The sequence below is a fragment of the Tasmannia lanceolata genome, unplaced genomic scaffold (genome assembly GCF_043159265.1).
Source record: "Tasmannia lanceolata isolate RefF3 unplaced genomic scaffold, GAP_Taslan_0.1 ptg000003l, whole genome shotgun sequence".
Classification (NCBI taxonomy): domain Eukaryota; kingdom Viridiplantae; phylum Streptophyta; class Magnoliopsida; order Canellales; family Winteraceae; genus Tasmannia; species Tasmannia lanceolata.
The window spans coordinates 10,587,020-10,611,187 of record NW_027518680.1 but is presented as its reverse complement, the minus strand read 5'-3'; the positions used below and the strand labels follow the sequence as shown (position 1 = coordinate 10,611,187).

Sequence of the window (24,168 nt, the reverse complement as noted above, 5' to 3'; positions counted from 1 at the left end):
TGTAAATAAAGACATCATTTTTCATTTCAAAAAAATAAAGACATCAATTTTTCCTGATTCCCTATATCTAGATTAATAGACTAATAGACTATAATTGTTGCAGGTGGATTGCGATGTGATAAAAATTGATATCCAGTGCTTGGTTCAAGGAGATGTTGTATTGGAGTGCCTCCACTTAGATTTGGATCAAGAAAGGGAAGTTATGATGTTTCGCATAATGTTCAATACTGCTTTCATTCGGTCCAACATCTTGATGCTAAACCGTGAGGATTTGGACATTCTTTGGGATTCAAAGAAGCGATATCCTAAAGCATTTCGTGCAGAGGTGACCATTTTCTAAAGTTCAGGTGGAGTTGTCTAGATAAAGGTTATGCAAGCTCAATTACATGTTCTAATTTTAACTTATATCAATTCAGGTTCTATTTGGTGAAGTCGAGAGCATATCTACTCCGAGAGCGCCAACTGCAACTTTGAATGGCGAGGAAAAAGGTGGACTGCCAATTGAAGCTTTTTCTAGGGTTAAAGAGCTTTTTAGTGGTGTTGAATTGGTTGATAGTGGTGGTGATGCTGCTCTGTGGTTACTCAAACAAATTTCAGCAAATGCTTTACAAGAAAAAATAGAAAAACTAATTTTGAGCGACGCTAAAGAGTTGTCAAGGTTGCAGAGTAAAGTTAGTGAACGGACATCACCTATGGACTCTGAAGAAGAAAAAGATGAGTCTAAAACTGCCAATGATTTCTCTTCTTTGGAATTTGACAAGGTTCCACATGGTACAAAATTTTCCATGCAACTTTCTGAAATTCCTTGATGTTCCTTTATTTTATCATCCTAACTTTTGCTCCTTGATTATCCTGCAGCTCAAGATCCTGGGTTAATGGGTGTTGTGAATCTTCAACCTGAGACTCATACCTTTCCTTCTCCATTTCAAGAAATGGGTTCAGAACTTTCACCTTCTACTGTTGTTCCTCATGCTACTAATGTTCCTCCCCCACCTCCCCCTCCTCCGACGCCTCTTCCTTCAAGCAAAAGGACAGCTCCACTGGTGCCACCCCCACCTCCACCTCCGACACCCCCAGCATCAAGCAAAGGAACTTCACCTCCACCTCCTCCTCCGCCACCACCACTTCCTCTGTTCTCTACTACATCAACCACGTGCCCTCCGCCACCTCCCCCTCCCCCTCCCCCTCCCCCTACAATTTCTGGTGGTATTCCACCACCGCCTCGTCCCACAATTGCTTATAGTAGAGTCCCTCCAACCCCATCGCCGCCTCCCCACACTACAAGTAGGGTATTACCACCACCACCACCACCGCCTCCACCTCCACCTCCACCTCCACCTCCATCCAGTACTTTCGGAAGAGGCCCTCCACCACCCTTTCCACCTCCCCCTGCTACCTCTGGTAGAGGCCCCCCCCCACCCCCTCCGCCCCCCCCTACTGCTTCTGGTAGAGGCCCCCCACCACCCCCTCCACTTCCCGCTACTGCTTCTGGTAGAGGCCCGCCACCACCCCGTCCACTTCCCCCTACTGCTTCTGGTAGAGGACCTCCTCCTCCTCCTCCCCCTCCCTCTCCCCCTACTGCTTCTGGTAGAGGCCCCCCGCCACCCCCGCCACCTCCCCCTACTGCTTCTGGTATAGGCCCACCACCATCACCCCCTCCACCTCCCCCTACTACCTCTGGTAGAGGCCCTCCACCCCCTCCACCTCCCCCTACTACCTCCGGTAGAGGCCCTCCACCCCCTCCACCTCTTATTACCTTTGGCAATGGTCCACCACCACCACCACCACCACCACTCCCTATTACGTCTTGTAAAGGCCCTCCACATCCACCTCCACCCCCTATGCGTTCAGGTCATCCTGGAACAACACCTACCACGCCATGTCCTCCTCCGCCACCTCCACCCCCTTCAGGCTCTGGTCGTGGTGTACCCCCAATCGCTCCACCCCTCCCCTCGGATGCTACTCGAAAAGGCTCAATTTCACTGCACCCACCTCAGATGACACCAAAACCTCCCGGTGTTGCACCTCCACCGCCACCCTTGGGAAGTCGTGGTAGCCAACCAGGTCCTCCTCCACCTCCTGGGACAAAAGTTTTTGGAGCACCAACACCACCCCCACCTTCTATGGGAAGAGGAAAACCCTCATCAGGGTCAGCTGGTCTCAGTCTTGGAAGAGGTCGTGGAGCTACATCTGCTTTCGCACCTAAAAAAGCTTCTTTGAAGCCGTTACATTGGGTGAAAGTTACCCGAGCAATGCAAGGAAGTCTATGGGCTGATTCTCAAAAACAAGAAAACCAGTCAAAGTATGCACGCATAACATCCGTTCGCCTTTAAAACATAAGATATTTCTATGTTCCTTTTTCTATTTTTTTGGTTATTGTTGAACTATTTGATCACTTAGAAGTTTCTTTAAGCTATTTCCATGTTGCATGGTTTTGGTTGATTGAGGTACTGATTATTTATCTTTTTCCCTGAAATTGTTGGATAGGGCACCTGAAATTGATTTATCGGAGCTTGAAAGTTTATTCTCAGCTGCTGTTGCTTCCGATGGGAGTGGAGTGAATAAAAGTGGAACTCGAAAGGGTTCTAATGCCAACAAGCCTGAGATAGTGCAATTGGTATTTGACATGTTTCTCATATTGAATTGTCAAAAAGGATATTGGAGGTCTTGCAAATGGACATTTTTATTTTAGTTGGATATGATTTGGACATGCAATGTTTTTTGGCTTGGTAAATTTTTTTGAACCATGCGTTCAGCTAGGTTGATACTTTTCATTTTTTCAGTTGAACACATGGTCTTGAGTGCTACTTGAGAATTTTGTCTATTGCCTGGAATGTTTGGGATATCAAAATTTATTTACATGGTAGAGGTTTGCTGTTATAGGTGGGCACAGCCTTGTTCATTTTCTACTTTTACAACACTTTGGGGCTGAGTTTCGGGATACTTCTTTCTAGAATGAAGTAAATGTTTTAATTCAGACATTGATTATGTACTTACCACTTTTGGACCTTATTAGGTTCTTTATCTTCAATAACTGCACACCAGTCCAATATTGAAATCTGATCATTTTTTTCTCTTTTCAAGTTGCTAACACAATATAATCTTTATATAAATTGCATTTGCAGCGACTTCTCTCTCTTATGTCATAGGCTCTAAGCCTCGTTTAGATCAAAAGTTCAAGCATTGATGCTTATGATTTATAGTCATTCTCTAGCGGTGTTAAATAGGACCTGGATTTGGATATTTTGGGTTAATGCTTTCTAGTTTCTACCGACATCTAATTCATTTTTACATTTAAATTTGAAGCTTTTGGACACATGATCTTCTAATTTTAAAAAACATTTTTGTATAACTTCAAAGACTGGCCATGTTTTTATTGGTGGTTAATATTATGTATTCCAGTGCATATCTCAAGTTACTCCCTTCATGAAATTCCTTCAACATGTCTGATATATTTTTAATCCTTTCCCTGTAATCATGGTAGAAAGCTATGCAGAAGCCATCAGGCCTAGACTTTTGTCTTTTTCATGGAGAAAATGGCATTTTAACCTTTGAAAATGGTCTTTCAAGCACCGCCTTGGATCTCTTTCAGTTGCCCAAATTGCACATTGTCCATCGAACAATCCATCCTTTAGGCTAACTTATGCTGGTTTCTAAAGAAATTCCTTTAAGATCCATAATTTCAGTAATCCCTATAGTTTCTTGAATTATTTTACTCATATAGCCTTCCTACATCAGTTTGGGATCAGAGCATCCCTTTAAGTTTTCTTGCATCAGTTGGTATCTGAGCATCCTTCCCATAGTTTTCCTGCATCACCTTGGTATCACAGCTTTGGTTCGTAATAACTTCAAGTAGAAGTAGGATCAAGGTTGCCAGAGCGGGAAGCGGGAAGCGAAGGCTCGCAGAAAGGTGGGAAGCGGAAAGCGTGAAGGGTCGAGAGTATATTACGGAGGATTGCCCTATCTTTGAGCAGATTGAGCAGATTGTCGAAATTTGCCCGCCTGCTATCACTATACCAGATACGATTCTAGCAGATGACTCTGTTGTTGATTCCATTGAGCCGGTTTTGATATCAGCAGGTGATATCTTTATTGAGGCTGGTCATGAATTGGTATTGCCCATAGTTGTTATGCTGATCCCACCGATCCAGGAGGAGTACGTTGCCATTTTTTCAGCTTCATTACTTGTCAGGATAGATTAGGGCTGGCAATTTAATCGGGAAAACCGGGGATCCGCCCCGCCCAGTTCGGGGCGGGGATTCCCTGATCTAGGCGGGGATGGGGATGTAAAAAATTCCCCGGTGCGGGGAAGGGGAGGGCCTTGGCCCCGCCCCGATTCATTACATTATAAAAAATAACTTATTTAAAATTTGAAGATCTATCAAATGATCATTTCATTTCCCAAAGGCTTTCACAACAAATTAATGAAGAAAAGATAACTGAGGTTGTGCAAATATCATTTTCCATAAAAATATGCTTATGATTTAAGTTTGTCTTATATTTTATATGTAAGCAGTTCTCACATTTCTTATTTCATTGGGCGGAGATTGTATAGGGATTTTTTCCCTGGCGGGGATGGGGATTAGATTCCCCCCGCGGGGCGGGGGCGGGGAATGCAACATCCCCCCCCCCCCCCGCGCCCCGCCCCGCCCCGTTGCCAGCCCTAGGAGAGGTTCGCATATTTATGATTCTACATGGGCGATTTCTTCACTCTCATTTCATCGGCATTTCATACCCTTCTCACGGTTATCACGTGCATTATACATGACAGAGTTTGATGTGTTCCTACTGCTATTGCTCGAGTTGCTTATTTACATATTTGATCGAGGTGGACTAGAACTCGAGGTCTAGTTCTTGTCAAGCAGGGGAGAATGATGCAGATAGTAGGCCAATAAGTGGCATACTTGCCCATTAGGATTTTTATTTCCATGTTATTTAGTTTTTAGGATTTATATTTTATGTTTTTAGTTTTTACTACTTTTATATTCCATGTTATTTAGAATTAGGGAGTTTATTTTATTTTCCATGGAATTTTAGTTCCATTGCCTATATATAGGCCTCATGTAGTTGAGATTAAAAACTTTGATGATTATTGAATAAAGATTGATTGGCTTCTCCCCTCTACACCGAGGAATCGAGAAGATTCCCGTTTCGGAATCGATTTTTCGGGGAATCGAGATTCCCCATTATGAGTAGAGATTCCTGCGCTTCCTTGAGTAGGATCTCTACGAGAGGAATGACACGTGTTAGACAAAATGGCTTTTGATTGATCAATGTTGAACGGATAAAGCTGCTAGAATCTTAGTTGAAGACTGAAAGATCAATATATATACTTGATAGGGTCGGGCAATTTCAAGAAGGGGAGAATGATGGGGGCCATCAACCAATGAGAAAAATCTGAAGGGGTCCCGGCCATTAGAGGGGCCCATTGTCTTCTTGATTGGCTGCTGAGAGCTTTTTCGGAATTGTAATAGCCTTGACAGCTGGTTAAAACATGTAAACCAAGGCGAGTTCGTGCCATTATCAAAACACGGCCGCACAGATATCATTCCTCTTTATTTAAATAGTTAGATTTACTTGAGACTATTTTAGAGTTGGAAAATGTCTAAGATTGTCTTTACTTTGGGAAAGGTTTGAAGTCATTATAGGGCAAGTACATGCAAACTTGTAAACCAAAGTGAGCTCGTCCAATTATCAACACATGGACACGGTTGCACAGATATCGGTCCCTTTATTTAAATAGTGTGTTTCATTTAGGACTACTTGATGACTGGGAAGTGTCTAAAACTATGAGTCTTTACTTGGTGAAGGTTTTGAATCATAATAGGGCAAGTAATAACAGGTAAAGTATATGGCATATGCTGTATATATGGGGTTTTTGGAATGGTATTTATATGATTACGAACTTATGAAATAAATTTGAGAGGTTTGGAGCTTTTGTCCAACCATGTGGATTCATTGTGAATCGAAGGTGGATTATTTGGATCAAAGGGCAGACCCTTTAGGTGGATTCCTAGAGATCAAGGATGGATTCCTTTGATATCAGTGTGTTATTCTATAGGTGGATTCCTAGGGGATCAAAAGTGGATTCTTTTGGTAAATCTATCCTTTTAAATCTATCTTAGTTCAACTATCTAGTGTTATTTTTTGAAAGAATTATCTAGTGTTTTTTAATATTCTGTTCTCTGCATGGTTTTAAATTTCGGTTTCGGCTAAAATTTCGGACTTATCCGAAACCGAAATTTCGGGCGAAATTTGGTATTAACCACGAAATCCCGGATATTTTGGGATGAAATTTCGATCAAAATTACCGAAATTTTGCCCGAGTAATTTCGATCGAAATTCTTGAAGGGAATAAAAAAATAATATTTTATTATAAATTTCGACGGAATTCCCCAAATTTTTGAAATTTCACCAAATTTCGTGAATTTTGATTTCAGTACGTTTCGGTTTCATTCCCCACCGAAATCCGAAATTTCGGTCTGAAATTTCGGATTTCAGTCGAAATTTAAAACCATGGTTCTCTGTCATAGAAGGTTTTATCTTTTGTTTTCCATCAGCAGGTTAAGAATTCCATTATTGGTTTGTTTATGTATGGTCATATCTTCAGTTCATTTTTCATCATCTTCTAGTCTTGTTAATGTTCTTTCTAGGAACCTACAATAGTTTTTTCTCAACCTTGTACCTGTGTTTAGTTAAATCTGCACATTTATTATCTTTGCTGAAAAGTGGGTTTATTTTCTAAATTGGGCTGTTACAACTATTCTTGTCTATCCAAACTTTCTAAAGGTTCAATTTTTATCTGTAGTTGCGGTAGAGTTAAATCCGTGTCCAAAAATTATTACACTGATTCCAATCCTTTATCTTGATCTTGTACCGACCCAATCTGCATTTTTCAGAACTTTCTTGAATTTATTTACCCTTCCCGTACCTTGTCCTACATCAATTATGTTCTCTAAAATGCCACTATCTGAAGTGTCCATCCCAGGTTGTGCTTGACATTTGAGCTTAACTACTTGTTTCTTATGTATTTAGTGTACATCTAAATTTTACTTTCAGAAGCCTAATACTTTTATTTTATACCTTTCAGATCGACTTGCGCAGAGCAAATAATTGTGAAATCATGCTTACAAAGATTAAAATGCCCCTCCCTGATATTATTGTAAGTGTATATTTCTTCTGTCTAATGCTGCAAAGCTGTTTGTAAAACAAAATTGTTGTTATTTGTTTCTCTTTGTTGTATAGCCAGATACTACTGGTGATGTTATCACCAAGGTTTGAAGGTCCCGATATATCAGTCATATTAGGCCCTCTCCAATACTGAAATATCGCCCAACATATATTCCCGAGATATCAGTATATCTGAGTGGTGCCGATATCAATATAAATTGATATATTGGCCAATGTTTAGCGATATTTGAAACCATAGCTACCACCATCACTGCCATGGTGCTACCTACTACCTACTACTGCCACCACCACTACTACTGTAACCACCAGTGCATGAAACCTTCTTCTTATTTTCTACCACATGCCTTTTGCCTGCACCAAAATGGAATTGTTGAAAGAGCGTTCATTGTTTTGATGCATACTGTAATACCCTGTATACTTCTAGCTAGGCATAGTTTAATTCATGTTTTCAAGTCCTTCAAAATGTTCACTTGATGGAAAAATATGATTCACATTCCTAAGTTATGTACTACTTGATTTGTTACTGACTCTATAACTAGTGCATCGTGCTCTTGATGTAATGTTGGAAACACGTCCTCAATTTTAACTTATATGCATCTTTAGTTATTACTGCCTTCATAATCATTGTACAAGAGGAATAGAGGATTCACATCTAGCTGACTGATAATATCATTGTCTGTTGATATGTCATTATTGTTGCTAAAGTTGACATTTTAACCAACATCATCTAGGTTCTTGGGTTTTGGGTGTACTTAATTAGTATTCTTCAGTAAAAATTATAGTCCGGTGGAATTAATTTGTTGCTTCCTTGTTCCATCTTATTCAGTCTCCTTTGTGGCTTTTTACCCGCCACAGTTACGAATATTCTTGACATCATTACTTGTGATTTTTTTGGTTTCAGCGGTTTACTTTCTGAAACATAAACCTTCTTATGCCATATGCTATTAATCCTTCGCATAATATTTGATATTCCGAGCTTGCTGTTAACAGTTTCTCAAGCTGAGCGCGGTCCCTGTTGTTTAGAGAGTTAACTTGCTCCAGACTCCCGAGGACTGAAAACTATGTCATTAACTAGAATCTTGATCCATTATCGAAACACGCATTCTTCTCATAAATTCAGAATGTTACAAATAGAACCTAGTAATTTTTACGATCGAATATGCTGTTTTCCAAATATGTATCTTTCCCTTTGATAGAAAACATGTACCATGCAAACAATGCAGACTTGAGGAGGAACAATTAGTTTGTAACTCTGTATTTTTTTATGATTTCGGATCGGTTATATTATCTAGTGGATGAATGCTGGTTTGGCTGCAGTTATTAAATGATTTTACTTGAATGTAGCTTGCTTTTACAACTCAGAGCCAGGGAATTGAAGGTTAAACATATATTCATGGCTGATAGAAAATGCACTCCTAACTAAGGATTTCTGCTTCCTATGAGTTTTGGAATCATGACAAAATATCTTATGAAAATACAAAGTAGAAAACAAGCACACTTTTCTAAACTTCAAAAATATTTTCCAAGTGTAAAGAAATTGGATTCTGTGAAACAACCAATTAGTCCAATAGCTTAAGCTGTTGGAGATGGCGTTATTTAATCTTTTATACTTAACACTCCCCCTCACGTGTGGCCCCTCTTTTTAGGGTTGGCCTACACATGGCACACGTGGCCCCCTTTTTGGGTTGGCCGTTACATGTAGATTTTTTAATATCAAGGAGTTTTGAACCCAGAACCTTTGCTCTGATACCATGTGAAACAACCAATTACTCTAAAAGCTTAAGCTGTTGGAGATGGCGTTATATTGTCTTTTATACTGTAACATATTCCTTTATAAACTGAACCTTGTTTCTTGTAAGGCATGAATCATATTGTCTTTTGTTTAGATATGCTTTTTCTCATCCCTTTATAAGTCTGTATTTTAGATAAAATTATGCCTTTCTATTCTATTTTTCACACTGGCATTTCAAAATGCGTACCTGGACAAGAACTCTTGCAAGGGAAAAAGGGTTGATTTGAGTAAGTCAATGAATGACATAGTAAATTTGTCATTAAGTCCGGTAAGTCAAAAGAGTATTTGATTGCCTTTGTAGGGCAAAACCTGGACACGGGAGAGAATTTGGCCATGTTAAAACCTTTGTTGTGTAGATGTCTTGTATTTTGGCAGTGATTCATTACCCTGACGGACTAATTTGGAAGATGCACATGCGGGTCGAGTTGCACGGTCAGCTCTTGTTGGGGGTGCAGTGGGCAGTGCGCCCCTGCCAGGGTTAGAAGTAAAAAAAAAAATTAATTTTTGGTTTGTGCTGTAAGGGTATTCGATAATTCTTGATGCCGTGTGATGCAGATATTAGGATTTATTTCCGCATTTTTTAGTTTCTAGTATTTTTATTTCCATGTTATTAGTTTCTAGGATTTTATTTTCCATGTTATTTTTAGGAATTATTATTTTAGTAGGTTTCTATCTTTTAGGTTGTTTATTTGCCTATATATAGGCCTCTTTACAATTTATTTTGTAACTTGGATTGATATTGAATAAAGATTCTTCTCCCTCTAATTATGGTTTTCTTCTTCCCTCTTCTGATTTCTTCTCTCTCTCTAAATTCGTCTGTTCTTCTCTTCTTCTTCTACTTCTCCCTAAATTCGTCTCTTCTTCAGGTTATTTTCGTCTCTTCTTCCCCTATTCTTCTAATTCTATCCCCTTTTGTCTATTTCTCTCGCCTTTCATCAAATTTCCCTTCACGGTCCTACATCAATTTGGTATCAAAGCGAAAGATCCAAGAATTTCAGCAAATCAGAGCTAAAGATCCAAGCGTTCTTCGCGGTTGAAGACGATTTCAACAATCTCTGGTTTTCAACTCCGAAAGATCAAGCCGCTAATCGTTGGAAATTTCGGGCTAAAAATTAGTGAACCAAACCTGAATAAAAAATAAAATTAAATTCCGTGACCCTTCTCCTGTAACCGATCCTATACCTTACAGATCTGCTTAGAAACTTCGAAATTTTCAGCCACCCAAGTACCCATCTTGCTGCCCTTTTAATCAACCGATTATCATTCCAAAACCAGTCCCTGTTTTAAGCCCAAACCCACCATTCCCAACCCATCAACACCCAAAACCCAAATCCAATCTCCAACTTCCCTTTGATTTTACCCCATCAACCGATCCTAATATATCATCAAAACCCCTTGTAAGCAACAACACCCAAAACAGCCTCTATTCCCATATCTCCCTGCACCCAAAACAGTTCCCTTACCAACGATTAGCAGCCATCTTTCTCACATACAAGCTTCTGTCCTCTGCCCTAAAATCAGTAACTTGCATCCATCTTTCATCCAAAACCAGCCACCTTGCTTAGTCCACTAACCCGCTTTTATATTCCAATAGCAAAGAGTCCCATGGCCCTTTATTTCACCTTGTTTCATCCTCTAAACCCCAAGAAAATTCAGCCGAAATCCGTCCTCTCAAATCAGATTTTTCCATTATTCCCGTGTTAACTCGGTTGTTGGAAACCTGGTTGACTCCATCTTCAACCTCAAATCAATTCAATGCATGCATTATCTTCACACAGGAGTTGCAGCCGCTAGAAGTGCCGAGCGTCCTGAAGTAACCGGCCACATATTCTTTTATTCCGGCCAGTGTTCGTGAGGAAGAAGGCAACCTTCAACCTTCCTGGAGTTTTCTGCGGTTAGGCAACTGAGAGAGGCAAGTTGGGTTACTTGCACTTCACGTTTACCATAGTTACTAGTGATTTGGTAACTAGGAAAGTTACCTGCTAAGTTGTATGGTAAACCTACAGTTGTAGGTAACAAAAAAAAAATACAAAAAGCTGAGTAGTACGGCTGGGTTATCTCAAGTAAGTCACGTGACCCTCTTTCTTTTTATAAAGTTGTTAACAAAAAAAAAAAAAAGACCAAAAAAAAAACGAGGCAAGTGACAGGTGGCACCCACACTTACTTTTGTTTGACACCTTGTTGCCCACAATGACTTGCCTTATCTGTAGCCCACAATAACTTGTCATTTCAAAGTAGGTAACTTGCATAGTACGGTGTCATATCAAAGACAGGAAGTCAATTCCTTCCTGTGGAAGCTAAGTGCATGTTGCCTATTTTCATGCCACCAAAGTACTGTTCGTGTCATTGAGTGGAAAAAAAATAAAAATACAATAAGTTCACTTACTTTATATCCACCCCTTTAATCCCTTGGACACCCTCCTGCCATTAGGAAAGACTAATTAACCCTAATCTTTTCCCCTTAGGCGCCCCTTTTTTTACATTATTTAGCTTTAATTTATCCCCACTCCTTTTACCTTTCGGCACCCACAAAAAAAAAAAAACATCAGAAAAAACTCTTTTTCTCTCCCCTCTTCCATACTTTCTCTTTCTACTTTTCTCTCTCTTCATTCGAGCCATTTCCGCTTGAAATTGGCCCTCGACTTCAACATAAAAGTTGTCCGTGACAACTTTTACAGCGTATCTCGCCTATTTTCAGCAGCAGACAGTAGTCTTCAGCATAGTTTCAGGAGCCATCTCAGCCGTTGATCGCACCCCTACTTCCGATCATTAGCTTTCACTCATCCGATTTCAGATCCGCGATAGACGTTGTGTTCCTTTCGACATGACACACAAATCAAACGGTCGATTTCAGTTTTTGACGCCGATCCCTATGGCTCCTCTAGCTGCTCCATATTTTGATAGATATGATCTTCGATATTCTTCTGCACCACAGGTTCCATATTTCTATGGTTATGATGACTGCACCTATCCCTAAGGAGATGTTGAGAATGCGTGTCTAGATTGGATCCAGATACTTAATGCATACCATAGGTACTGTGGTTATGATCATCAAATCACAATTCACAAAGTTACGGATACAGTTTGCCGCGAAGCCAAGTCGAGATGGAATTTCTTCGTTAACGAGCGTCGTGAATTTTGTAAGCCTCCATTTCGTCAATGGGAGGATGTTCGTTATGAGTTTACATACCACTATCAAAATCAACAGAGATTGAAACATGAGCAAGCAGCTTATGACCAAAGATTGATGCGTGAAAATGCCGCTCTACGAGAAGAAGCAGCTCGCTGTGAACAACAAGCCGCAGCACGTCGTGCACGAGACGTTGAAATTGCAGTTGAAAATCGATATTTCGAGCGTCGCATGCGCGAGTCATATTTGTAGAGCCGCTTCACTACTTCATCCATCCCACCTAACGTTGCTGCTATTCTTATGGAGTATAATGCTAATATTGATGAGATCATCGACGTTGAGCCTTTGATTCCATCAGATTCAGTTTCAGGCTCTGAGATTGACGATCCAGAGTTAGGGACTCAGTTGATTGCTGATATCGACATCGTTGGACATGATGCTTCTGAGATTTCCGCTGCACCGATTGCCGAGCATCTAGAGAGGTTTTGCCACTTCTACAGTTGAGACAGATATTTTGGCAGAGCCGCATGAGGTTGATCCATTGACAGAGTCAACCGAGCACCACCATGAGTCAGAGGCGAGTGCCTTGCTTGACGAGTCATTACTTGGGACAGATGATCGAGAATATATTACGGAATATTGCACTATCTTTGAGCCAGTTGAGCAGATTGTCGAGATTTGTGCTGACACAGAGGTACTTGTTATGCAGATTGATCTGGAGGATTGCCTGTCTGATATCACTATATCGGATACGATTCTAGCAGATGATTTTGTTGTTGATTCCATTGCGCCCGATGTGATACCCGTAGATGATGACCTTGTTGAGGCTAGTTATGGATTGGTACTGCCGATCCCACCGATCCAGGAGGAGTATGTTGCGATCTTCCCAACTAGTTTACTTCTCCAGCGCAGATTCTGTTCGCATGAGTCTACATGGGCCCTTTATTTCCTCTTCTTCCGCCGACCTTGCAGATGGTTCTTTCGATTGTTTCGAGCGTTAGACATGATGATTGCTTCCGTCGGATTACATGTTCTATTACTTGAGCAGACTGTTTACATCTTTGACCCAGGTGGACTAGAACTCGAGGGCGAGTTCTTTTTCAACCGGGAGAGAATGATGCAGATATTAGGATTTATTTCCCCATTATTTAGTTTCTAGTATTTTTATTTCCATGTTATTAGTTTGTAGGATTTTATTTTCCATGTTATTTTTAGGAATTCTTATTTTAGTACGTTTCTATCTTTTAGGTTGTTTATTTGCCTATATATAGGCCTCTTTACAATTTATTTTGTAACTTGGATTGATATTGAATAAAGATTCTTCTCCCTCTAATTGTGGTTTTCTTCTTCCCTCTTCTGATTTCTTCTCTTCTCTCTATAAACTCGTCTATTCTTCTCTTTTTCTTCTACTTCTCCCTAAATTCTTCAGGTTATTTTCGTCTCTTCTTCCCATATTCTTCTAATTCTATCCCCTTTCGTCTATTTCTCTCCCCTTTCTTCAAATTTCCCTTCATGGTCCTACATCACCGTGACATTATTATATTGGCCACACATTAGGGTTATAGAAAGGATTTTTTCTTGTGTGTTTCTTGGTCGAGAGGATTCATTAGCCGACCCCGACTAGTTTGGGAAAAAAGGCTTAGTTGAGTTGAGTTGAGTTTCTTGGTTGAGAGGAAGAAAGAGTTTGTAACCCTAATCGAAATAGTGAAACTCTCTTCTCCTGTGAACGTAGGCACACTGCCAAACCATGTAAATCTTGTGTTGTTGTTTTGTGTTTGTATTTCTTGCATCTCATCTTGTTGTTGGTTGCAAATTGTGTTTGATCATGCTTTGAGAGATTAAAGTTCTCTAGGTTTTTCACCACCTTCATCGACTTAGGCGAGTTGATTATTGATTCAGGGCAGTGTTTCAAAACGCGGATGCGTGTCAAAGCGCGGCTGAAGCAAATCTTTGTTGACTCGGCATGATGCGGTCCAGTACTCGATTGTCGCGGCTGAGTACTCGGTTGATGCAGTCATTACTTGGGAGAGTCAAAGGAGTTTTGGTTGACTTTATAGGGCAAAACATGGATTCGGACAACTACGTGGCCAAGGTAAAAGGGAGTCGACTCAGGGGAGTCCACGATGACGTAGGGGAGTTCTGAAACTATGATTCAGTGTGTTTTTGAGCAGTGATTGACTCTCAATTAGAAATTGAAATCATTAATCTTCCACTCTTGTTGGTGTGCCCTACTGCCCTTCCTTTTTTGCGACTCAATCATGGTATGTTTTAAGGTAGTTGGGACCGCTCCTTTCCCGGGTCTACCTAGGGCTATTAGCCGGCCAAGCTAGCTTGCGAATCCATTGGAACCAGCTGGTTGGACAAGGATTAGAATTAAACTTTAGATGTTCAATATCCTATTGCATCAAATTACTTAATTAGACTACTGATTTATCTTAATTGAAGGATCGATAGATTCAACTGGGATTAGCTAGGGAAAAGATGAAAGTACTGAACATACATTTTTTACTTTATCATTTTCAAAGGAGTGGTTATCATCAATTTTTTATCAACAACTTCTTTATGTTTAGATTTGATATGTTGGGGCTGCTATCTGGCCTATGTTCTCTATTTCTTGTTGTTTAGCAATTCCATCTATTATTGATCCTCCTTTAGTTTTGGTTTGGAGTTTGCCAAGCTGTTTTGTACAGGATCAGTTCATGATTTATTTTATTGTTATTGGTTCCTAGAGTGCAGTTTTGGCCTTGGATACCTCAGTTCTAGACATTGATCAAGTTGAAAATCTTGTCAAATTCTGTCCTACAAAAGAAGATATGGAGATGCTAAAGGTATAAACTAGCATTTAATTTTGCCTAAAGTTCCAATTTTAACGTTTTTGACCTACACGGTGCCTTGGAGTCTAAGTGTTAACATGTTTTTCTTGCTGCTTTCTCAGACACGATTTATTATTATTTTTTCACATTATTGCTGTGTTGAGTTCCTGAAACTGAAGAATTGGTGACTAACTTGGTTTACATAGGCGCCCGTGACAATGTCTTTGGACTTTACTCTTAGTGGTACCATTCATGCTGCAAAATCTAAGCTTGCTTTCACCCCATCAGGGTGAAAAATTGGTGTTCCTCTGCTTTGGTCCTTACCCATCTCCTTTTAGCTGAACTGTTTGGATGATACTTGTAAATTTGCAGAGTTTCTCTTAGTTCTTCAAGGTTTATGGAGGAATTCAAAGCATTTTCTTCCTAGTTGTGGCTGACTTTTTTCATAATGATTGTTCATTTCAAAACTTCATTATATGGTGGTTTTTTGGAGAATACCGTCCAAGAGAAATGTTGTGTTGGAAACATAGGAAAAACAATAGGATTTTAAGGGGCATCTTGCATGTGCTAGATAGGCCCACAAGGGGACATTTTCTTGACTTTGTTGAAGGTGTCCTCCTAATGCAATGGCATTGACAGCTTATTTGTTTATGGGTCAATGGGTGTGGCATAAATCATTTCACAAATAGTTTCGGAAATGTCTAGAAAGTGTTCGAAACATCATGCTAACATCCATTAGTAGGCCTGTAGGCCCTATAAACCTCCTTTTGTCACAAAAAGTGGCCAATATAGTTATAATAAGTTATATGTATATTATGAGATATTTTTATTTAATTTTTGGTTAGCCCTATGTCGAGAAAATGTGATTAGTGTTTTCAGGAAATCAACATGTAATTCATGTCTTATTTTTACTTTGGGCTGCTCTAAAGTAGACTCTAGGTCTTTTTTTAGGATGATCTAAGGGCTGAAAGTATTCTATGAACTATACCAATTGTTAGGACTAAACTAGGATTTTAGGTATTTTGGGACTTTAAATATGAAATCTTGTTGTACATTTCAGAGGGTTCATGGATAATTATAAATTTTCCTTTCATGTGTTCAAATCTATTATCATTTTATCTCTTTCTTGCACTGTTTGTGAAGGTCTGTTTGATTATTTGAGTGAGTGTTCAATTTTTAGTGAGTTATCTTCTCTTGATGGATTACTAGTAGTTTACTTTCACCACCTCCTCCATTAAGCCTTAGAGAAGAATGCTTCTCTAATATATATATTTTTATCTTGGAGCTAAATTTGACTATTTTGGTACCTCTTTTCTTGGAGATATAAATCCCTCTACCGGCTCTATAAATCAACTCTGGGGTTGGAGTCCTGGGAACTTAGGGCAAGTGTATTCTTTACTTTTTTTCAGATATGGGGTTGATTGAAATCTCTACTTCTCATGTAATATTAGGGTTTTCAAGTGAGGCATTGGCATTGTGACATTGAGAATTGGTTCATCACTTTCTTTTCCCAATGCACTTTGTGATGATTTATTGAAGGTGATTTTCTTAATTTAGGAAGAGCGCTTCGGTTACGGAAATATTTCAGTTTTGGGTAGAAATTTTTGTGGAAATCCTTTAAAACCACGGGAAGGTATGGAAACAAAAAAAATGTAGATGATAGAATTAAAAGATGAAACTTCAAGAAATGCTAGAATAAGCATAAAGACACACTTAGAAACCATCACATAAGCATGACAACCATCCATAATGGTTTAAAAACATTGAACACCTAGGGACATGCACTGTCGCACATGTTTGATAATTTAGTACATACCAAATTTCACATGTAATTCATATAAATATTTATACGTAATACATGGACCACATTTCGGATGCAATTCATATAAATATATAAATATAATTATGTAATACATATTCATATTGTATGCTACTGTTACACTTACGATTTTGATTTATGAATTTCGATCATTTTAGTTTCGGTTGGGATGGAAAAGGAAACATTTTGGTTGTTTCGTGTCGGTTTTGGTGGAAATTTAGAACCATGTTCTATGGTGAATTGGAACTTTGTATTGGATTTGTCATACACACGTGTGGTGATTATCGGAGAGGCAAATCTGCTAGTTAACTATTGCCTATGGGCAATCTTCCTTAGTTTAGTGTCTCACTGGTGTCATATCATTTGACCCCTTCAAACTGTGATACATTTTGCTTGCTTTCCTTTTTAGCTGGCTGTTCCTATTGTTTTTTTTTTTTTGCCTTTTTTTAGACCAATGGTCAAGCAAAAACTAAGTAAATAGGAGTATGTATTTTTAGTCAAATTAGTAGCGCCCTGGATTTCTCAGGCAATGAAAGCCATAACCTTGTTGATAGCAGTTGGCACAAATATACATGGAATCAGGAAAATAAAATAATATTTTCTCTTCCTACTATTTTAAGGGTATGTTTTGCCTGTTCTTGATTTGTTTGTAAATTGGAAAATACTACTGCTTATTAGTTTAATAATTTGGTATCAGCTATCAAAAGTCATTTTGTTCGTGTTGGCACATTGTGTGGTCTGTTCAAGTATTTGTTGACCCCACTGTTTTGCCATCCTAACTATTATTCCGTGGGATTTTCTAATTTATTGCTTTCAGTTGGAGTCATGGAAGCCTTATTTTACAATGCATTTGGAACTATCTTCTTCTTGGTGTAGTTCTGAAAGTATTTATACGATTCTTCAGTCATTTTCTTCATGCATCATTTTTTATTAACTTGTCTACCATTTTTAATTTTCGACATTATTTGCTTACTGGAATTTACCACGTGTTCCAGAATTATACAGGGAACAAGGAACTGCTAGGGAGGTGTGAACAGGTTTGTTCTGATGTCTCAAAAATGTTACAACAAATTTAAACAGCTAATGCCAACTTTTTGTTGATAAACCTGGCAGTTTTTTCTGGAGCTGATGAAGGTCCCTCGAATAGAATCAAAGTTGCGAGTGTTCTCATTTAGAATTACCTTTTCCACTCAGGTACTGTTCTGCAGGTGGACGGCCTGTGATCCATACTTCATGGCAGAATCTGTTATTCTTCATAGCATTTTATCCATGTAATCTCAAAATTTGTGCAGGTGGAGGAGTTGCGATACAACTTAAATACAATTAATGAAGCATCTAGGGAGGTACTCTTCAAAGCAGGCATCATTAAGCTAATGATCGTTTTAAATTTCGGTCCGAAATTTCTGATTTCGGCCGGGACCGAAATTTAAACCTGAAACTGAAATTTAAAAATTTCGGTCGAAGTTATAAGATTTTCACTGAAATTGCCACCGAAATTTCATTTTCGGCTGATGCCGAAGCCGAAACTGAATTTCAAACCTTGAAGCTAATGAAGATGCATCTGCCTATGTCAACTACTTTTAATGCATCAATGTTTCATTTTTTGAATGATGCGTTGGTATTTTATTCTAGGTAAAAGATTCTGTAAAACTGCGCCAGATAATGCAGACTATTCTTACTCTTGGAAATGCATTGAATCAGGGAACAGCACGAGGTACAAATTTAGTGTCCATGGAAGTTGATATTTTTTCCATGATGTTGAGAAGCTAAGAGTGGATTATAACCTGTTTCTCATGTACCTTGCAGGATCAGCTATAGGATTTAAGCTGGACAGCCTTCTTAAATTGTCAGATACTCGTGCGCGAAACAATAAAATGACTTTAATGCATTATTTATGCAAGGTAGAATGTTGAAGCAACTTTCACATGGTGATTACTTTGTACGGAATTGGGAATGCCATATCAAATTTTTACTTTATGCAAGGTTAATTATAACTGAAAGGATGCTTAGTGAGGTTGCCTTATTGTTCACAAATCATTTTAGGATTCAGTGTTTTCAGTTAGGGGGATGAAAGACCCGTCAGCCCCTCTAGGCCTCTAGTGTAAAAGTGTAGCCATGAGCATAGTTTTAAATTTCTTGCGAAATCCGAAATTTTTTACGAAATTTTGGCTGAAATTACCGAAATGATTATTTAATTCTTTTTTTACCAGATTCCAGTCTAGGCCGAAACCGAACCTGAAATCGAAATTTAAATCCATGGTCATAAATGCACTAGAGGGGCCTGTCCTAAGTTAAAAAGGGGGCGAATATATCACTTGCCTAAATCTTGTTGATTTTATGATTCGCCATTCAATTTACGATTCAATATGATTTGAACCCTATTACATTTTGCAATTTGATTGTGAATTTTAGTACATTGGTTATATTAGTGTTTATTTGAATATTTATTCAGTTAAAACAACTGCTTGTACACTTGTAGTTCAAGTAATAACAGAAAAAACTTAACAGACATGCAACCAATTTGCTCGTCGGCATGGTAAAAATCTAATAAATAACTTTCAAATTATCAAATGATAGTTTATGATTGAAGTATAATGCCAATGCTGAAAAACACTAAAAATAAATAAATAGAAACATGGTCAAAACATTGTGCATCACTGTATTTTTAGACAATGATAATCTGTATCATCTGATTCACTAGTATCGGCAATATGAGCTCGTCATCGTGATACAGACTTGTAAATTCTTTTTATATATGTGTGTTTTAAGCTGGCTTGCAAGGGCATCTCGGTTATTTTGTGATCCTTTGTATTGATTTGGGTTTTCTTTAGTATGCAATTCTATATTCATTTTATTTAAATATTTTAGTTTGTTTGCATGCACATCCTTTTTTTCTTAGGCATGTATCTTTATTGATTTTTTATTTTGAGTGCTTACATGATGCCCATGCATTCTTTTCTTTTCTGGTCATTATTAGCTCCTAGTAGAGAAGATGCCCGAGTTGCTTGACTTTGACAAGGACCTGGTTCATTTAGAAGCAGCCTCTAAGGTATATCTTGCTGATTTTGATTTCTTTCCTAGTTGTTGGTAATAGGACTATGCTAACCCCTACGGGTGTGGCTCTTTGGCTTAAAGTCATGGGTATGCTCCCCATTGACATGGAGTTCAAATCCCCCCGGGCTTACCCTCCCTAAAAATTGGGTTGGGGATACCCTGTCATAAAATAAAAAGGGACTATGCTAGGCCTGAAAATCAGAACCCTAGAATAAGCTGGGCTCACACAGCATGTTGGCCTGGCCCATTTGCATTCTTGTTTAGGGTATAACATGGTTGGATTCTTCTGATTCTTGCTTATTTGATATTTCCAATAACTGGCCCATTCATTTAACCAAAATTTGTAGATCCAACTGAAGTCACTAGCCGAAGAAATGCAAGCGGTCAGTAAGGGTCTCGAAAAAGTTGAGCAGGAGCTCACTGCCTCAGAAAGTGATGGTGCTATCTCCCTGGGCTTCCGAAAGGTGAGAAACAATTTCTACCTTTATGTTTAACAGATGGCATAATGGCATATGACGTAGCCCCCGTTTGTATTATGCATTTTTCATAGTTACTTTATATAATGATATTAACATATTTTTGGTGATGAGGTTCCATGACATTTCATTAGGAGAAATAACACATTTAGTTTATTACTTATGTATCTATAAGTGAAATGAATTTTTATTGATGTGTCCATGCCGATATAGTTTTTTCTGTCGGTACTGTGTATTTTTATTGAGAGATATTACTTCTAGTTCAGGCCATATGCATTGCACGGCACACAGGCAGAGGCTGTTCCAGCACTGGTGTCCTCCATTGGCATCCTCAAATCATTTTCTTTGCTATAAATTCTATGGTTATTTACCATTAAAAATATATATGGTTATTCATTAGGTTTCATTTGTTTTTTGTGGGGAGGGGGGGTGTGTGGAAATGGTGAGAATTTTATTAAAATCAAAGTAAAGAAACCTCTACTGAGGTGGTCGGGATGATACAAAGGATAAACAAAAGAGAAAAAGGAAAAAAGAAAAAAGAAAAAAGAAAAAAAAAGAATAGGGAGGGAGCTCATCAATGATCTCCATGCGCAGTCTAGTAACTCCCGAGCAGGCAAGGCGAATCCACCTTTCCATTAGCCCATCTCCTCACTTGATGAAACTCAACTCAACTAAGCCTTTGTCCCAAACTAGTTGGGGTTGGCTAATGAATCCTTTAGAAAATTTTCATGAAGAAGGTAAAAGTATCTACCCGGCTCAAATTGACTAAGTCTAATCCTGACACTAGTTGGGTTTGTCTACATGGATCATTTTCTTATTTTCTTCCATTCTATCCTATCCAAGTCACGTTCTTTCTTATATTCCTAGCCCCCAAGTCTTTCCTCACTGTTTCTACCCAAGTTGTTTTTGGTCTGCCCCTACCTCTTTTTACTCCATCAAGTTGGCACGAGTCACTTCTTCTCACTGGAGCATCCAAAGGCCTATGTTGGATATGCCCAAACCATCTTAAGCGGTGCTCTCTCATCTTCTCCTCAATTGGTGCCACCCCCACCTTTTTACGGACGTCTTCATTTTTAATTCGATCTCCGTACTTGATGAAAACGAACCGGAAATCCCTTCACCGGGTTTCATTTTAGCAATAGATGGTGTTTGTTAGGTAAATTAGGGGCTGTAGTTTATTCTTCATAGTTCTAACTTAAACCTTTTGTCACTTTGTGGATACATTCAGTGCTTAGAAGATCACTATTTCGATCGAACATTTAGTAGGTTACGTTCAAGCTATGCTATTGTTTTTCTTCTGTGCTCGTAGACTAAAATATTCTCCTATTGCATATGCATCCCTCTATCTTATGGTTTTCATGCCCTTGAATATTTGAAAACTTTTCTTTTCAGACTTTAAAAAGCTTCCTTGATACTGCTGAGGCCGAAGTGAGATCACTCATATCCCTGTACTCTGAAGTGGTGAGTTTCTCTATTGTCTTTTTTGTTGAAAGCTATGGTTTGGTGCTCTATTATTGACTTCTAATTTGAATGTATTGTGTTATAGGGGAGAAATGCAGATTCTCTGGCTCAATATTTTGGGGAGGATCCAGCTCGCTGTCCCTTTGAGCAAGGTCCTAAATGTTTTTTCACATTATTTTGGTGTATTTCTTTTAAATGTTATAGATATGGGAGCCGCTGATATCATTTTCTTTTACTGCATTGATTCATGTTTTGTCTTTGCTAATGCTTTGATTTCTTCCTTCTGATTTCTGGTGCCATGTGATATGTCTACTTTATTTGGGATGTTTTCAATATAATTTATTTATATGTCGTGAAAAAAACTTTTGCCCACATACCCTTTTAATTTTTTAATGATCTTGTCAATTGAGTTTGAAACATGCGGCTCTTACTCTAGAATAATACGACAGTTCACATGTTACCGAAAAACTTTATGTTAAGCAATTCGTCCCCAATAAATTCTAAAGATTCTAAAGCAATATTCAGCTGAAGGCTCAAAGCTTCTCCACAGTGAGTAAAGCATACTCTTTCAGAGATTAATACTAGTTAGGAAGCATCTCATATGGTATTAAAGGAATTTAAGTAATATCCATGGTAGCCAGCCCTAATCTCTTGCCTGGTTGTTCATACTGGTGAGGTTTGGTATTGGCATAAACAAGAAATGCTGGCTGATAGTTGAACCCGACACCTCTCCTGACAGGGACGGGAACCGCCTTCGGGCTTACCTTGTTACCACACATGGTTAAGGCTTTCTTTCTTCTTTGAAAAATTAGTTAGTTGAACCTGACACCTCGCGGCTGTGACACAAAACACCTTCCAACTGATATACGGGCTCAAGCGCAAAATTGCTAATTCATGTAACATTTTCAGTTTCTAACTTCTATAGATGTATGCTTTGAATTGCTTTTTCAGTTCCCAATTTTATAAATGTCACTGAACTGTAAAGTGATTTTGATGCAATTTTACGATACGTTATGTCATCCATGGTTGATGTCCTTGGCAGTTCTGTTTCATTATTGCTTTGTTATTCTTTTGCAGTGACTTCGATTTTGGTAATCTTCGTCAGTATGTTCAAGAAATCACGTGAGGAAAATTCAAAACAAGCTGAGGCTGAAAAGAAAAAATTGGAAAAGGAAGCCATGAAAGAAAGGGGAAATTCTTCAGCCAGAAAGGAAATCATTGATGTCGAGAGGTCGAAGTTTAGTTCTTAAAGTGATTAAAATGTTCCCTAATGTCTGAACATCTCCAGCATGAACAGCGCCACAGAGCTTGTCAGTCGCTTTTAACAGAGTTAACAGAGTGGTAGTGGTAGCGATTCATACCTTGTATATTTTCACTAAAGGATGGGGCTGTACCATGCTCTAGCAGATGGCATCTAAGCTTGCACCATTCTGAGGCAATGTATAGGCTTGCATCAAAGTCAAAACCACACATGAAATTTCAGAGATCCAATCAAAGCCATTACAAGACCCAAAATCATAAAATGGAGCAGAGTGCTTACAGAGCCAACAGCAACTATGCCAGGGGCCTATTTTTAATCTGTAGTAAGTTTTTCATGCTCTGATATATTTTTTTGTGATATTTTAATATATCATAATTCAGTATATTTCCCCACTTTATCCCCTTTAGGAATCATCAAAAGCACAAAAACTTAAATCCTCATTGTATAATAGAACATAGGAGGTCCGCTAATGAGCTGGCAGATCGTTTGGGCGAAAGAGGGTGCCATAATGGAAACGATGGTCATCCACATGTCCCCTGTAAAAGCAAAAGTCTAAATTCTTACTTGTTTCTGCTTCCTACAATGTAAATCCCGTTCTGGGACGGGTTAGGCACATCTTGTCCCTTGCTCTGTAACACTTTGTGAATACTAAATGTCAATTTTCGAAAAAAAGAAGGATTGACATTGATACCCATTAATCCTTTCGCTCATCTGCGACCATTGTTCATCTCTCTTTGCAGTTTGATTCGTTATTAATATGAAATGTTGATATGTTGTGCAGGCCTCCAGGATGGCGTCTGCCATTCTGAACCTAATCTCGATGAGGTAATCTGAAATGAAAAAAAAAACCCCATCAATCTAGATTACATGTACATATTGCCTTTATGTTGGGCCAGCCCAGCCTACTCTCACTTCTCCCCCAGTCATATCGTAAGTTTCTCTTTCTTTGTTAAATACTCGCATCAATGTTAATTCTAGCCAATTTTCGGTTTTATATTTATCTGAATCTCTTGTGACCTTTGAACTTCTTTGGGTTTTACTTGCATTACTTGGTTTAGTTGCCTCACCCATCCTTTTTTCTGTAGCTTTGGACATTCATTGTGCATCTTTGAAACTCTTGCAAATGAGAGTACTAAATGTTGTGCAGCATAGAAACATCACATTCGCCATT

At 38.8% G+C, this 24,168-nt stretch overlaps 1 protein-coding gene across 5 annotated transcripts in view; it reads left to right on the top strand.

The window, feature by feature from the left end:
• The window catches only part of AFH14 (Formin Homology 14), a 37,614-nt gene extending 13,591 nt beyond the window's left edge, over positions 1-24,023 (top strand). For 2 of the 5 annotated variants that reach the window (XR_013236060.1, XR_013236061.1), the window contains exons 4-20: positions 104-325; positions 417-771; positions 859-2,302; positions 2,488-2,617; positions 7,091-7,162; positions 14,843-14,941; positions 17,741-17,782; positions 17,859-17,939; positions 18,038-18,088; positions 18,378-18,459; positions 18,552-18,646; positions 19,723-19,794; positions 20,147-20,263; positions 21,668-21,736; positions 21,822-21,888; positions 22,814-23,319; positions 23,779-24,023. Coding sequence is in view for 1 of the 5 variants with exons in the window: in XM_077360068.1 (XP_077216183.1) it covers positions 104-325; positions 417-771; positions 859-2,302; positions 2,488-2,617; positions 7,091-7,162; positions 14,843-14,941; positions 17,741-17,782; positions 17,859-17,939; positions 18,038-18,088; positions 18,378-18,459; positions 18,552-18,646; positions 19,723-19,794; positions 20,147-20,263; positions 21,668-21,736; positions 21,822-21,888; positions 22,814-22,986 (3,171 nt within the window). In the remaining 4 variants the exon portion in view is untranslated. Of the gene's footprint in view, positions 1-103; positions 326-416; positions 772-858; positions 2,303-2,487; positions 2,618-7,090; positions 7,163-14,842; positions 14,942-17,740; positions 17,783-17,858; positions 17,940-18,037; positions 18,089-18,377; positions 18,460-18,551; positions 18,647-19,722; positions 19,795-20,146; positions 20,264-21,667; positions 21,737-21,821; positions 21,889-22,813; positions 23,727-23,778 lie in introns of those variants that run through there. The other 3 variants (XR_013236069.1, XR_013236067.1, XM_077360068.1) reach the window with 3 other exon arrangements.
• The last annotated feature ends 145 nt before the right edge of the window (positions 24,024-24,168 follow it).